Source organism: Peromyscus californicus, unplaced genomic scaffold (genome assembly GCF_007827085.1).
Source record: "Peromyscus californicus insignis strain IS unplaced genomic scaffold, ASM782708v3 Scaffold_11__1_contigs__length_118956290, whole genome shotgun sequence".
In the NCBI taxonomy this organism is placed as follows: domain Eukaryota; kingdom Metazoa; phylum Chordata; class Mammalia; order Rodentia; family Cricetidae; genus Peromyscus; species Peromyscus californicus.
This window is the reverse complement of record NW_026294402.1, coordinates 77,600,076-77,613,409: the sequence shown is the minus strand read 5'-3', so window position 1 is coordinate 77,613,409 and position 13,334 is coordinate 77,600,076. Positions and strand designations below refer to the sequence as shown.

The following is a 13,334-nucleotide window of genomic DNA, read 5'->3' as shown; positions in this document are numbered from 1 at the left end:
GCCAACCTCTAAAAAACTGACCTCTCAAAGTCTTTTTGGAAAGTGTTTAAATCATCTGGAGATAAATATCACTTGGTGTCCTTGTTTTCTAACAAATGGCATTTTCCATTGTTTCCATTAATTTCACCCATATTCGTTTTAAAAATAACAAGGCCCCTATCCTCATCAGCAAAACAAAGATGAACGATTTATCATATGAAACCAGTAATTACATTCTGATTTACGAAAGATTTTTGTTTCTGCTTTTCGTCTGTTTTTAAGAAGTCCTCCGGTGATTAACTGTAAACAGGAATGGTTTACACCTCAAATTAGAAGCCATTAATTAGCATGACGAAGTCAACTGCAAGATACACAGATAATTTAAATTATTTAATCACTAATCACCTTGGCTAAACTGTAATATACTCTTTCAATAACCTTCGGTAGGTTATCGACCGGTCAGTAATTTACCTTCATATCAGTTAGAGATAAGTATTAGCTAGCGTCCTTTCCTTTCCCTCAGGTTTATATTAGCCCTTCTTGTAAACACTTTAAAAAGCTTTACGGTTCTTCTCTCCCAAATCCCTAATTAGCCATCACTAGCCTTTTTGTAATAAGGGGGAAAAGATGATCTGAAGTACAAAAATCTGGAGTTCCTCCTATTCGTTTAACAAAACAAAAAAAAAAAAACATTTTTTAAAAAAATCGAACGCTTCAGGCAATGGTAGTAATAAAAGAAATATGCAGAGGTGGCTTCGGGAAATAACGGGTTTGCAAAACGCCAAGTGCCTCACAAAAAAAAAAAAAAAAAAAAAAAAAAAAGCAGCCCGAACCTCTATGGCAATCCACGGCACTCCAATAAATTACACAACACTTGCACAGGCTGCAGAAATATCGCAGGACAAGACTTACACAGATGCCAATCCGCAGCATTTATACACATGCACATGGCAAGACAGAAAGCAAACACTAGCGTTCAAGTCGGGCAGGGCGGCGCGATCCCGACTTGGCCCAGCGTGAGAGTGCTCCCTGAGTGTCTCTGTGCGTGCGTGAGAGTGAGCCCCATCCTCCCGGCATTTCCCCTCTTTGGGCAGTTTTGCTTCATTTGTTTCCTATTTCTGCTACATAGAAACTAACTTCCATCTCAGCCCAGCCAGCGCCGCTGAATAGAGCCTGTGCTGCGGCTCCGTGTGCGTCAGATCCCTCCGCGCAGCCGTGCCGGGGGCCCCCTCCTTCCCTCCTTCCCTTTCTCCCTCCCGCGGGCGGCCTCCTTCGAGAAAGCGCCTGCCTGCCAGCCAGCCAGCCAGCCCGCCCGCCCGCCCGCCGTTTCGGCTCCGGCATCTTCTCGGGCTGGAAAATAAATAAATAAGTCGCGGCCCGGGGCCGCGCGGAGGGGGGTGACAGCGCGGGCGCAGGCCTAGGCCGAGGCACTCCTTTTCCCGCGGGGGGCGGGGGCGGCGAGTGCGGGCCGCGAAGGCGCGGACTCCTTTCTGTGGCGGAGGGATCCCGGCGGAGGCGGCCGCAGCCGGGGCCGCTGCCTGAGAGTTGTTGTTTCCTCCTCCTCCTCCTCCGCCTCCGCCGCCGTTGCTTGAATGGTGGAGCCGAGGCTCGGCTCGTGAGCACACACTGACAGCTACAGGGCAGGCGGCGGCCCCGTCCCCGCTTCCCCTCGGCGGCGGGGCGTCCCGCCGGCGGCCCCGAAGTGACCCGCAAACATGTCTCGTGAGAGGAAAGGCCTCTCGGAGCTGCGATCGGGTAAGTCGGGCGCTGCGGGGCCGCCGCGCCGGGCGGACTCGCCCGCGGGCCCCCGCCCCCCGCGGCCGCTCAGCCCGTGTCTCCCCGTCCCTCTCTCCCGCGCAGAGCTCTACTTCCTCATCGCCCGGTTCCTGGAAGATGGACCCTGTCAGCAGGCGGCTCAGGTAGGCGGCGCGCGGCGCGCGGGGCCGGGCGGGCGCTCGCGGTGGCCGCCCGCGGGCGTGGGGGAGGGCGGGCGGGCGGGCGGCGGCGGCGGGGCCGCGGCCCGGGGCGCGGGGCTCAGCGTTTGCCCCGCTTTGTTGTTGCAGGTGCTGATCCGCGAAGTGGCCGAGAAGGAGGTAAGGGCGCGGCGGGGTCGGCGCGTCCCGCCGCCGCACGGCCTTCTCGGGCCGGCTGCGCGAGCCCGGGCATGGAGCGGGGCGAGGGGCGCGGGGCGCGGGGGGTCCCCGGCGGGGCGCGGGGGCGGGCCGGGGAGGGGAGCGGCGCGGGCCGGGCCGGGGGCCGCGCTCACCGGGCGTCCTGTCCCCGCAGCTGCTGCCCCGGCGCACCGACTGGACTGGGAAGGAGCACCCCAGGACCTACCAGAATCTGGTGAGACATTTCACAGCGCACAGCAAAGAAACTTTTCCCCGAGTCGAATAAAAATTGAATTTCCCGCAATTTTTTTTTTTTTTTTTTTAACAGAGACAAAAACTTGGCCTCGGAACGGGAAAGCTGCAAAGGCCACGGGGGAGGGTTGGGAGGCAGGAGCGGGGGCTGCGGGGGGCGGCGGCTGGGGGTGCGGACGCCCCGGGGCCGCAGGGGCCGCGGACAATTTATTTGTGATATTTTGTTAATGTGCTAGAAATAAAGATACGTCATGAGTGTTGTGCAGTGCAAGGCCGGAGGAGGAGGGGCCGGCGCGCGCGTCCGGGCGGGCGGGCGGGCGGGCGCGGGCGCGCGCGCGACGCGGCGGCGGCGGCGGCGGCGGCGGCGGGAGCGGCGCAAGCCTGGAGAGCGCGCTCGCCAGCTCCTTGCTCGCTCTGCACGCGCGGCCGGCTCAGCTTTCTCCAGTCCCACACAATAGCTGGTGACTAACTGCTCCGAAGTGGCATTAGCATTTCACAAGAAGGCCTTTCAGCCAACGGACGAACCTTGGCAAGATTTTTTTTCTTTTTCCCTTTTTTCCCCCTCCCTCTCCTTTTCCTTTTCTTTCCGTAGATTCAGACCTAGATTTTTCTTTTTTACCTTATTTTTTTTTTTTTTTTTGATGGTAGCTACCCAGAGGCGCATTGTGCATTTATATAGACATACCTGCTGAAGTAGAAACCAAGTTGTTTTAACAGGCGTTTTCTAATTTTGCTGATTCTTAGGGTATGTCCCCTATTATTAAAAATCATTAATGAAGAGCATTGAAGAGCTTTGATTTTTAGCTGCATAGTTACCGTGGTCTGGACCTTGGCTCTTAATTTTTTGTTTATATTGAGATGTTTTGCTTAATTGCTTGAAAAATAGTGTTTTGGTTTTTTTTTTTTATAGTTTGTGGGTCTTTCAAGGCAATAATTTAAAAAAATTGCTTCCCCAAAATGGAGTTATCACTTGAGTATTGTGAATGGAAAGGTAAAGTCTCACTGCTACTTGACTTTATTAAAAGAGCTGTAGTTTGCCTACCCTGATAGAAGTTGTTTGTATGAATGTATTGAATAGTCAGTTACAGCAGGGCCCATCTAACAGTTGAAATTTAGACAGTACTTTGAAAATGTTTTTGGACACGTTTGTGACTGCTTGAGGTAGATGTAATTCCTCGTGTTGTCAGTGATCAGGCAGTTTTGGTAGTTCAGAATGTCTTCTGACATGATTCTGATTGCTTTGGTTTTGAATAGAATTTGCATAGCTCTTGTGTGTATGTCTTATGTTTTAACGTAAACTATTGATGACTACGTTGTTGTTTAGGCTTAAGAAACCTAATGGAGACTGTTTTTCATTTCCATGCCTAAAGTTAGATTTCAGGTAGCGATTTAGGGTACTTCAGTCAATACTTGGGATTGGAAGTAAACGCCAAGGTTTACTGCTTTCGATGTTTTAAGTTTTTAGGTTAATTTTTGGCAAAAATCTTAATTTCCATGTCTTCCTTGCTGTTTAAGAAAAATCAACTCTAAAAATACTGTCACAAAGATAGTGTGTTTTACCAAACTCAGTTTTCCTTTCTAAAAATCCCACAAACTCCAAGTCAATAAAAACTGCTGTCTTTTTAACTAGGAGACTTTAAGTAATACTATGGTTTTTGATCAAAGCAATTAATAGTGTTTGACCAAATAACGAGAATGGCTAATCTGTGTAGGAATATAATTTTGTTTGTCTAGTGAAAACACTACTGCAGATTTAGATTTAGACCTAATTTAATTTTAGAGGGGGTTCTCATTGGCTCAAATATTAGTAAAATGAGCTATTCATGGTTTTCAAATTTCTTAAATTGCCTTTGTTAGTGTGCTACTTACCAAGAGGCCCACGTTTTCCACGAAGGTGCTTTTTTTTGCTTGAAGAGTTTTTTGAATCTCTATAGTCAACGATGGCTTTACTCTTTAAGACAGGTGAACATTCCTCCTGGAACTTGGAGTTGATTATTGCTCTTTTATTTACTCAGCGTTTACTGCCTGCTGAATGCAAGGCACCCTTGGAAGTGCTTTTGTATCCATCAAGTTATGTGCTGAGGTGTGTGAGAATATGATTTATCTTTATCTCACTTTAATTGCAATTTTAGTTAGCTTTGAAGACATTTTGATTGCCAGGTTTCTGAGCACATTAGTAGATCTGAAAATAATGTGTCTTAGTAAACACACGCAAATCTCTTGTATATTCTGTTGTCTTAATTTAATCTCATGGCTTAAAGTTTTACTTTTTGTACATCAAATTGAATTAACAAAAATTGCTTTAAAATTATTTGGTGCGTAAAAATGTAGCTTCAATAGCTTCTACTTCTACCTGGAAATAGTTTGTTGGTGTATTAACCAAGAAACTGAACAGTATTTTAAGTGGAAAAATTAATGTGAAATTGGAATTTTCTAGAAAATCTTTAGGAAGAAGATGTACATTGTACTTAATGAGTTTAAAAATAAGTATTGATCAGCACTGATAGTCTGTGAATAGAATTGCAGTGATTCAGTTTTGGTCCAGAGGAAAATGGAGTGTTTAGTGCAGTTTTGAAAGTTTTATAAGTTAAGAAAAGTAAAATTGATACAGTATATATAAATGATTATATATAAATGATTGAAAAAGGGGATTCTCACAAGCTGAGAATTTTGTCTTTGCTATTAAGAATGTGATGGATTATTATCTGGGCAAACACTTAAAATGTTCTTTTAAAAGTGAATGGAATATGATAGGATATTAAAATTGTTTTGAGGACTGATTTAAGTTTATTCAGAGTTTATATTTGTTAACCTGTAATTTTTTTTAAAGGTAAAGGACATTTTTCAAGTATTCTTCAGAATTCTTTTACATGAAGCCAAGTATTAAGCCAAAAAAGTATTTGTTTATTTATTTATTTTAAAGATAGGCTTGCCTTGAACTGTCAGCATAGCTGAAGTTGACCTTGAATTTCTGTTTCCATTCCCAGAATGCTGGAATTACCAGTGGTTTATGCAGTACTAGGAAATGAAGGAGCTCTGCGCATGCTTGATAAGCCCTTCGAAATTGAGCTGGCTACATCTTCAGTCCAGCCAAATTTCTATAGAATAAGAGGTCTATTTTTTGGACAGTATTTTCAATTTTTTTTCCTGTGTGATTTTACTTATCCCAAGGTGGTCTTGAATTAGCTTCAGCCTTACAGTAGTCGGATGGCCTCTGTCCTCTGCCTCAGTTTCCCAAGTGTTGGGATTATAGACATGAGCCACCTGGCTCATTTCTTAACTCATGTATTTGAATTTGTTGAGTTTTTAGTTCTGCTTCCCACTTGTCTCCTTAATTAGTCCTGACTGCTATTTTATTAGATATTAAAGCAGATTATTAAAGCATTTTCACCAGACTTGGGATGCTTTGATTGCATTATTTCTTACAAGTTCTTCTTTTCACTAAAGTTGATGTTTTGCTAATTTGTTAAAATGATATAATTTTGCTTTAAAAAAAAAATCATACTTTTCTTTCCTTAAACTGGTTGCATCTTACTAGATATCTTTTTGTCAAAGTGAAAGAATTATAAGTCCGGAGATGTGGTTTGTTGTTTTAAACCCTGGTGATAGCTTGCAGGTGATATGGGCAAACTATAATTTCTCTTGTCTTGGTTATTTGTAACCTTATGTAAAAGCATGGATTGAAAATTATCTGGAAGTATGATTTTGAGTTAGAAATAGCAGTGCATTATTTTTAAGTTCTTAGCCTTCATTTTTGGAGTTTAGTTTTCCAAACTGGAAAACTAAGCCTGTAGAAATCATGCCATTTTGGAAGTTGAATAAATGCTTCTCATAGTACCATTCTTTGGTGGTCTTCCTACTTTGATTTATGTTGCTAGCATAAAAATCTCCACGAAAAGCAACTTGGGGAGGAAAGGGTTATTTCATCCTAAAACTCCCAGATCAAAATCCATCCCTGAAGGAAGTTGCAGGAACTCATGTCAAAAACCTGGAGGCAGGAACTGAAGCAGAGGCCATGTAAGATGCTGCTTATTGATTTATTCCCTGGCTTGCTTAGCTACTTTTCTTACACAGCTTAGGCTGGGTACCACCCACAGTGAACTAGACCCTCATCAGTGCATGGCCACAGGCCGCTCTGATTGAGGCAGTTCCTCTTCCCACGTTTGTCAAGTTGACAGCTGAGTTATTATAATACATTTCTTCTCTTAAAGATGAAGGTTTTTCAGATAGTAGCCAAATTGTAGAATACCTCTTCATTGCTGTATGATTTCTGTGTTTTTCACTTTGGTTTAAGTAAGTTGTTAGTAGCTTCAAATTGAGAGATGAAAACAGGGGCCATGAATAGAATTTACTCAAGTATGTATATGTTTTAGGTATACATGTATTTAGAGTATGCTGATTAAATTGAGTCATGGAATTAAACTTAGAGGTGCACTTAAGGAAAGTGATAACATATGAGATGTCCTTAAACTAGGATTAAGATACTTAGAAGACTTGTATAACTTTTTCCAGTTTGAAAGAGAGCATATGAGGAGATATATATGTATTGGTAGCATTACAAGGCTTTTGTGGGGATTTTTTCCTTCAATTTTAAATTCTTTGGCAGTTTTCATACATGTGCATAATGAATTTTAGCTGTCCCCGTTTAAGAGTTTCAAATAATAAGCTTAGCTTGGTAGTTCACAAAACTGGATGTTTAAAATGACTTACAGTTATAATTAGGGATATACAGTGTGTTAGGTAAAAAGGAAACAGTATGTGCTAAAGGACTGAAACTTCATCTTTTTTTATATGTGCAATTCTGTTGGTACTTAGTATCATTTTTAAAAATTGGATTCATATAAAATTTATATGTGTACTTGTAAATGTGGGTTTTTATGCATGTGTGATTGTGGAGATCAGGACAACCTTGAGATGGTGGTCCTCAGGCACTACCCACTTTCTTTTTCTTTCTTTCTTTTTTCTTTTTCTTTCCAGATAGTTTCACTGACCTACAACTCTCCTAGTTAGGTGAGTTTGACTGTCCAGCATGTCCCAGGGATCTAGCTACCTGTTTGTCTTTCCAGAGCTAGAATTAATTACAAGTGTGGATGCCTGGTATTTTTTAACATGGGTTTTGGGGACCAAAACCAAGCACTTAACCGACTTTATCCCCCATCCCTATAAATTTTTAAATGAAATAAATCCACATTAGATTCTTAATACTCACATTGCAAAGTGATGTGGTATTAAGGGGTAGTGGAATTGTTCCTTTCCTAACTGCATGGTGGTGGTTTATATGACTGAGACAGGAGTATCAAAGGCATCCATTTATTTGCTAATGTCTAAAATATCTGATGATGAGAAATCCACCTTAAAAGGCTGGAGTGGTAATTGGTGTCCGGTTTGCATTTGCTCTTGGCAACCGTAGTGACAGTAGTAAAGGCTGTAGAACTGTGGTGGTGTAAAGTTTTCATAAGGAAAGCATTTCTGTTTGAGATACAAGTACTTATAACTTTCTAAAAAAAAGCTACTTTGAAACTTTAGAAAGTACTGCTAATAAACTTTTTAGACTTGAAGATGAAATAACCCTAAGAAATAGAAAAAAGGTCCGCGAATGTAGAATAAATAATTTCTTAGGTATTGTGGATAGGTCTGTAGACATTTGCTGTTAATTTTGCTATGATTTTCTGTGAGATAGCAAACATTAAATGTTTGGATGGTTGAGTTATCTTGAACTGAGGCTGGAGTTACAGCTCTATATGTGGTCAAAAACTTGCTTAGTATGAATGAGGTCCTGTCTGGGTTTGATTCCAGTGCTAAAAGAAGGAAAAACAATAAAAAAGTGAAGAGGAAAGTAAAATCCTGAACTGATTAAAGATGTCATGAAGCTTTTTCTTTTAGGGAAGATTGTATGGTACTTTGGAGTAGGTAAAGAGAGACTGAGTGTTAACATTGGCTCCTTTTATTCAGAAGTTTGTGGAATTTAAAGCCAGGGCAGTTTGTGAGAATTGTCACATGTGTTGTTCTTAGTCTATTTAAAGATGTGTTCCAAGCAATTTAATAATTCAAAATTCGCATTATTCTTCAGTTAGCTTTAGCTTAAATAAATAGTGTCAAGTTTTTAATCCATTTAGAGGTTCTTTGTTAAGATGGTCTGCAAGTTTTTGTCTTTGTTGATTACATCTGGAAATTCTTTACCTGCAGGCATTTTTCTCTGTCCCAAGTTTTGTGACTTGTCTGCCTGTTCCTGGAGAGCTTTTAACACATGGGCAGTTTATTTTGAGCAGTACCTAACCTAATGGGTGAATTCATTCTTTCGAGTAGTTTTCTTATGTGTATTTTAGGATTCTCAACAATATGTTAATATTAACTTACTTGGCCTTGAGTTAGCAGATAATAAAATTATTTTCTAGTTTATTTTGTATTGACTTCAGGAAGATCAGGCATTATGTGAGTATGTTGGACATAAAAAACTTATCATCTATTTAGGAATTTTAATTTACTTTTGTAATTATATCTAAAAGTGATAAGGGCTATCAAATTTAAAAAACTTAAATTACCATGTTTTTAGTTTCATATTTTGTTTGTTTCATGAAAGTTAATAAATTTCTTTGAAAAAATTTTTTGAGAATCCATTTTTAAGAATTAATATGTGAAAGTGAAAGTTATTAAGTTTGCAATTAATAATGCATGTGGATTATACAAAGGTATAAGTATTCTATGATATGGGGAAAATTTAATTTTTATTTATGGAATTTGAGAATGTAAGATACTGTAAGTCAAAAACAATGATAGAGAACGGTCATTTATGTAACTTTGAGAACTTGATTATGCATATGAGGTAGTCATTGCTTGTCTAAATCTACCGTTAGTTACTCAGTACACATGCATGTGCAGTCTTTGACCTTTCACGGATGGTTGGATGAGAAGTTTTGATATTGAGGAAATCTAAGCAGCAGCGTAGTTTGGTATATCTTCTGCTTAGTTAAAAATGAAGCTGTAATGAGATTTGTCATCTAAGTTATCCATGGCATTACAGATGATGGTAGCATATAACAGAGGCAGTACCAAAGAGTGCGTGGATTCTGCCACAGTTGTCATGACATGATGTCCTGAGTTTCTGTCATGGGTAGAGAGCATGTATAGAACTTAGGAAGGGTTATAGTGTAACAAGGCAAGAAATAACTACTGTAAGCTGAGTCAGTTGACTCTAGTTTACTTGTGGAGTGCAGAAACACTAGTTTGTAGGCAGCTTGGTGAAACACATGTCTGAAACTTCACTCTATCTCTAGATGTTAGGTGATAGTTATTTTGAGTACTGGAAACTAAAACATAGCTAAAAATGAAACTGGTTGTTCTGTTAGTATTATTTACGTCGACACTTTTAAGAATAAGGAATTTAAGGACTTTTTTCCCCCTATCTTTTCATTAGAAAGTATCTTCATCAGATTCATAAATTTGAGTTTTGAATTACACTCTGATAGGTTTGAGAGAGAATTTATTGTACATAGCAAATACTTGATTTTAAAAACTCAGTGTGTTACTCTATGAATAGAGCACCCTACTTTGCTGTAGGGAGGAATCTGAAGAGGGTTTTTTTTTTTTTAAAGCAAAACAACCAGATTTTAAGTGAATAAAGTTGAAAATATTTGTATTGCCATTTTTCTTTAATTGACAGATACTGTATTGATAACATCATTAAATTAACTAAATGTATTCTTATGGTTGACTGAATTCTTGAAGACAGGCATTCATGTTGTATTTGTTTCCAAGTACCTTGTAAGTAGACTTTCCAAGTTAATTTTGATGTTTGGCCAAGTTCTGTCTGTGTTAACTGTTAAGCATCCTATAAAGAAATGATGAAAATTTAAGAATTCTCAAGTTAGTTAACCTAACTTAGAAAATTTGATTTATAGAGTCTATTAAATTTTAATGCTCAATCTTGTGTAATTATTGGGGAATACTAAAGTTTTGAGAAGGAAGCAGTACTATAAACAGTGTTGGAATCTGGAGACCTGGACTTGATTAATTTGTTTCCTATTTTCTGAAGATAAATCCTTGAATAAATTTACCTTTTCTTTGCCTATGACATAGATAGAGTTTCCTTGCATTTGTTTGCAAATCTTTAATCTTTAAAAGATTAAATTTTGAAAAATAGTTGGCACCAACATATTTTTCTGTGTAGAAGCTGGTAAAAAGTTACTAGAAAATACATACTAGGTTTAAAGATTATAGATAAAATTTAACACATACTTAAAAAATCATAATAGCTTATAAATTTGGAAGTTTTAAAACTTAATTTTAAAGTTTTGGAGTTTTTATGATTATGCTTATAAACAGTGAATATGTTTTTTTGTAATTTTTTTAATATTCTAGAATAATTGGAAAAATGAGAGTTGTATTCCATTCAACTGGCCTTTTATAATGCAAAATATAGAGAGCAGAAATAACCAACCCTTTTGATCTGACAAAGTCTATTGGTCTAGTCACATGGAAGGAATGAATATGAAGTATTTTAATTAACATCAACGCTGAGCTTCATTTTCATAAATATTGATTTGCTAAAGGAAGGACATTTTTAGGTCAACATAAGCAAACCAAGTAATTGGAATGAGTCTGTGGAGCTAACCTCACAGTGGAAATTTGCTGGGTTTTGTATTGATAAATCAGTCATGTGTATGTGTCATTGGACTAGAAGTGAAACTGACAAGGGAATAAAAGGACTGATATGCCCATTATGCAGTATACACTTGTATGAAAGTTTACAAATAAAGAAACCCTAAACAATTTCCTGGATTAGACAAGTTTTCTTTCCAATATGTGGGTCACCATGTAGTATGTGTTTGGAGTATGATTGAAGTAATAGTTGACTGTTTATGTGCAGTGCTAAGGACATCAGATGGTTTAAATAGTAAGTTAGTGATGCCTTCTATGTGATGATGAGGACACTTGGACTTAGTGCTTTCTCCATTTGCATTGCCAATAGAATGCCTGGCTACTTTGACTTGAGATGTCTTCTGAGCTGCTGACCTTTTCTTTAAAAGTTGAGTAAGAAGTTCTTTTGGTTTGTTGAGACAGGGTTTCTTTGTGTAGCCCCGGCTGTCTTGGATCTTGCTCTGTAGACCAGGCTAATCTCAGATCTGCCTGCCTTTGCCTCCCAAGTGCTGGGATTAAAGGTGTGCCCTACCACTGTCTGGCTGATTAAGAAAGGTTCTTAATCACAGTATGTCTAGTGGAAATCAGTGGCTTTCAGTTTCCTCATAGGAACTTCTTACTGATTATACCTTTTTTTTTTTTTTTCCATGAATGAATGCTCTGCATCTATACCTGCATGCCAGAAGAGGGCATCTGATCCCACTGTAGATGCTTGTGAGCCATCATGTGGTTGCTGAGAACTGGACTCAGGACCTCTGGAAGAGCAGCCAGTGCTCTTAATCACTGAGCCATCTCTCCAGCACCCGATTACCCTTTAACACTACCTTCCGATAGTTGCCAAACTTTGTCTAGAAGGGATAGGTGCTTATATTGAATAGCTTGTATCTTAGTTTGCTTTTCTATTGTTGTGATAAACACCATGACCAAAAGCATCTTGGAGGAGGAAAGGGTTATTTTATCTTAACAACTTCAGGTTACAGTCCTTTACTGAGAGAAGTAAAAGCAAAAACTTAAGGAAGGCAGGAATGTGGAGGCAGGAGCAGAAACAAGCAGGGAGGAGTACACTGGTTTATTCTCCTTGGCTTGCTCAGTCTGCTTTTTTCTACAGCACAGGACACCTGCCCAGGGGTGCACCACCCACAGTAAGCTCTTGAGACTTCCCATACCAGTCAACAATCAAGAAAATGATCATCAATCAAGAAATGTTCCACAGACTTGTTTATAGACATATATATACACACACACACTATATGTATATAGTGTAATGGAGGCATTTTCTCTATTGAGGCCCCTCCTCTTGCATAACACTAGCTTGTGTCCAGTTGACAAAAAACTGACCAGGATAGCATGCTACCCAGAAACAGCTTGGTTTACCCAAAGATGCAGATTAACCAACCATAAAGCTTAGTTTTTTTTCTTTTTTTTTTTCTAATATGCTGCAAATCACATTCTCAAATGATTATACCATTCAAATTGTAGTTAATAATTTCAGAAATATTTCTTATATGTGATCTGAGAAAGAAGTGATACACATGTGATTTTGATCAAAGTAGAAAAAGAAATAAGAATAGATGCGTTGTTTTTCAGAGAAGTTTTTTGACCCTGATGTGAGAAACATTGCTATAGACCTATGGCTCATTCTTTGGGGAAAGGGTCAGTAAACATTGATAGCTGTGGTAAAGTGCTTCTGGCTTTTAAGGTTGAGTACCTAATTGGTATTGACAGTCCCTGTTTTGCAGCATTTTGTGTGGAGTGTTGACATGAAGGTCCATGGTTGCAGTTTTCCAAATGAGTTCTTAAAGAGACTCCTAGGATTCCAGGTGTCCTGAGGAAGTTGAATGGCCAAGGCTAAGAATAGATGTAAATTTGGGAATTAGCTAAGAATTGTCCAGAGAGAGAATGTGTAGCGTGAGGAAATCATGTGTGGATTTGGGTTCTGAAAACTAGGACCTCAAGGAGCTTTACCACTTTGTGGCTAGGTAGAAGAGAATGAGCCTGTAAGAAGGAGTGCTTCCACAAATAGAGAAAAGCCAGGGAATAGCTTGGAAATCAAGGCTAGATGGTGGTAGAAACATTAAGCTACAGATTAAAAAAAAAGATCGCTGGGCGGCGGTGGTGGCGCACGCCTTTAATCCCAGCACTCGGGAGGCAGAGCGAGGCAGATCTCTGTGAGTTCGAGGCCAGCCTGGGCTACAGAGGGAGATCCAGGGCAGGCTCCAAAGCAACACAGAGAAACCCTGTCTTGGGCTTTTGTGTTTCTGGTACTTCTGTATTTATTTTAAAAATAAACTTAGAAATCTACTGTCAACATTACTTTTTAGTAGAATTTTATATTAAAGTACTTGTAGGTTCACA

General features: G+C 39.8%; 1 protein-coding gene across 3 annotated transcripts in view; it reads left to right on the top strand.

The window, feature by feature from the left end:
• Positions 1–1,528: 1,528 nt before the first annotated feature.
• Positions 1,529–13,334, top strand: part of Phip (pleckstrin homology domain interacting protein) — a 125,143-nt gene continuing 113,337 nt past the window's right edge. Inside the window, exons 1-4 of one of the 3 annotated variants that reach the window (XM_052715311.1) lie at positions 1,529–1,734; positions 1,840–1,898; positions 2,043–2,072; positions 2,266–2,325. In XM_052715311.1, the coding sequence (XP_052571271.1) occupies positions 1,695–1,734; positions 1,840–1,898; positions 2,043–2,072; positions 2,266–2,325 (189 nt within the window). In that variant the 5' untranslated portion in view covers positions 1,529–1,694. Of the gene's footprint in view, positions 1,735–1,839; positions 1,899–2,042; positions 2,073–2,265; positions 2,326–4,359; positions 4,426–13,334 lie in introns of those variants that run through there. The other 2 variants (XM_052715304.1, XM_052715321.1) reach the window with 2 other exon arrangements.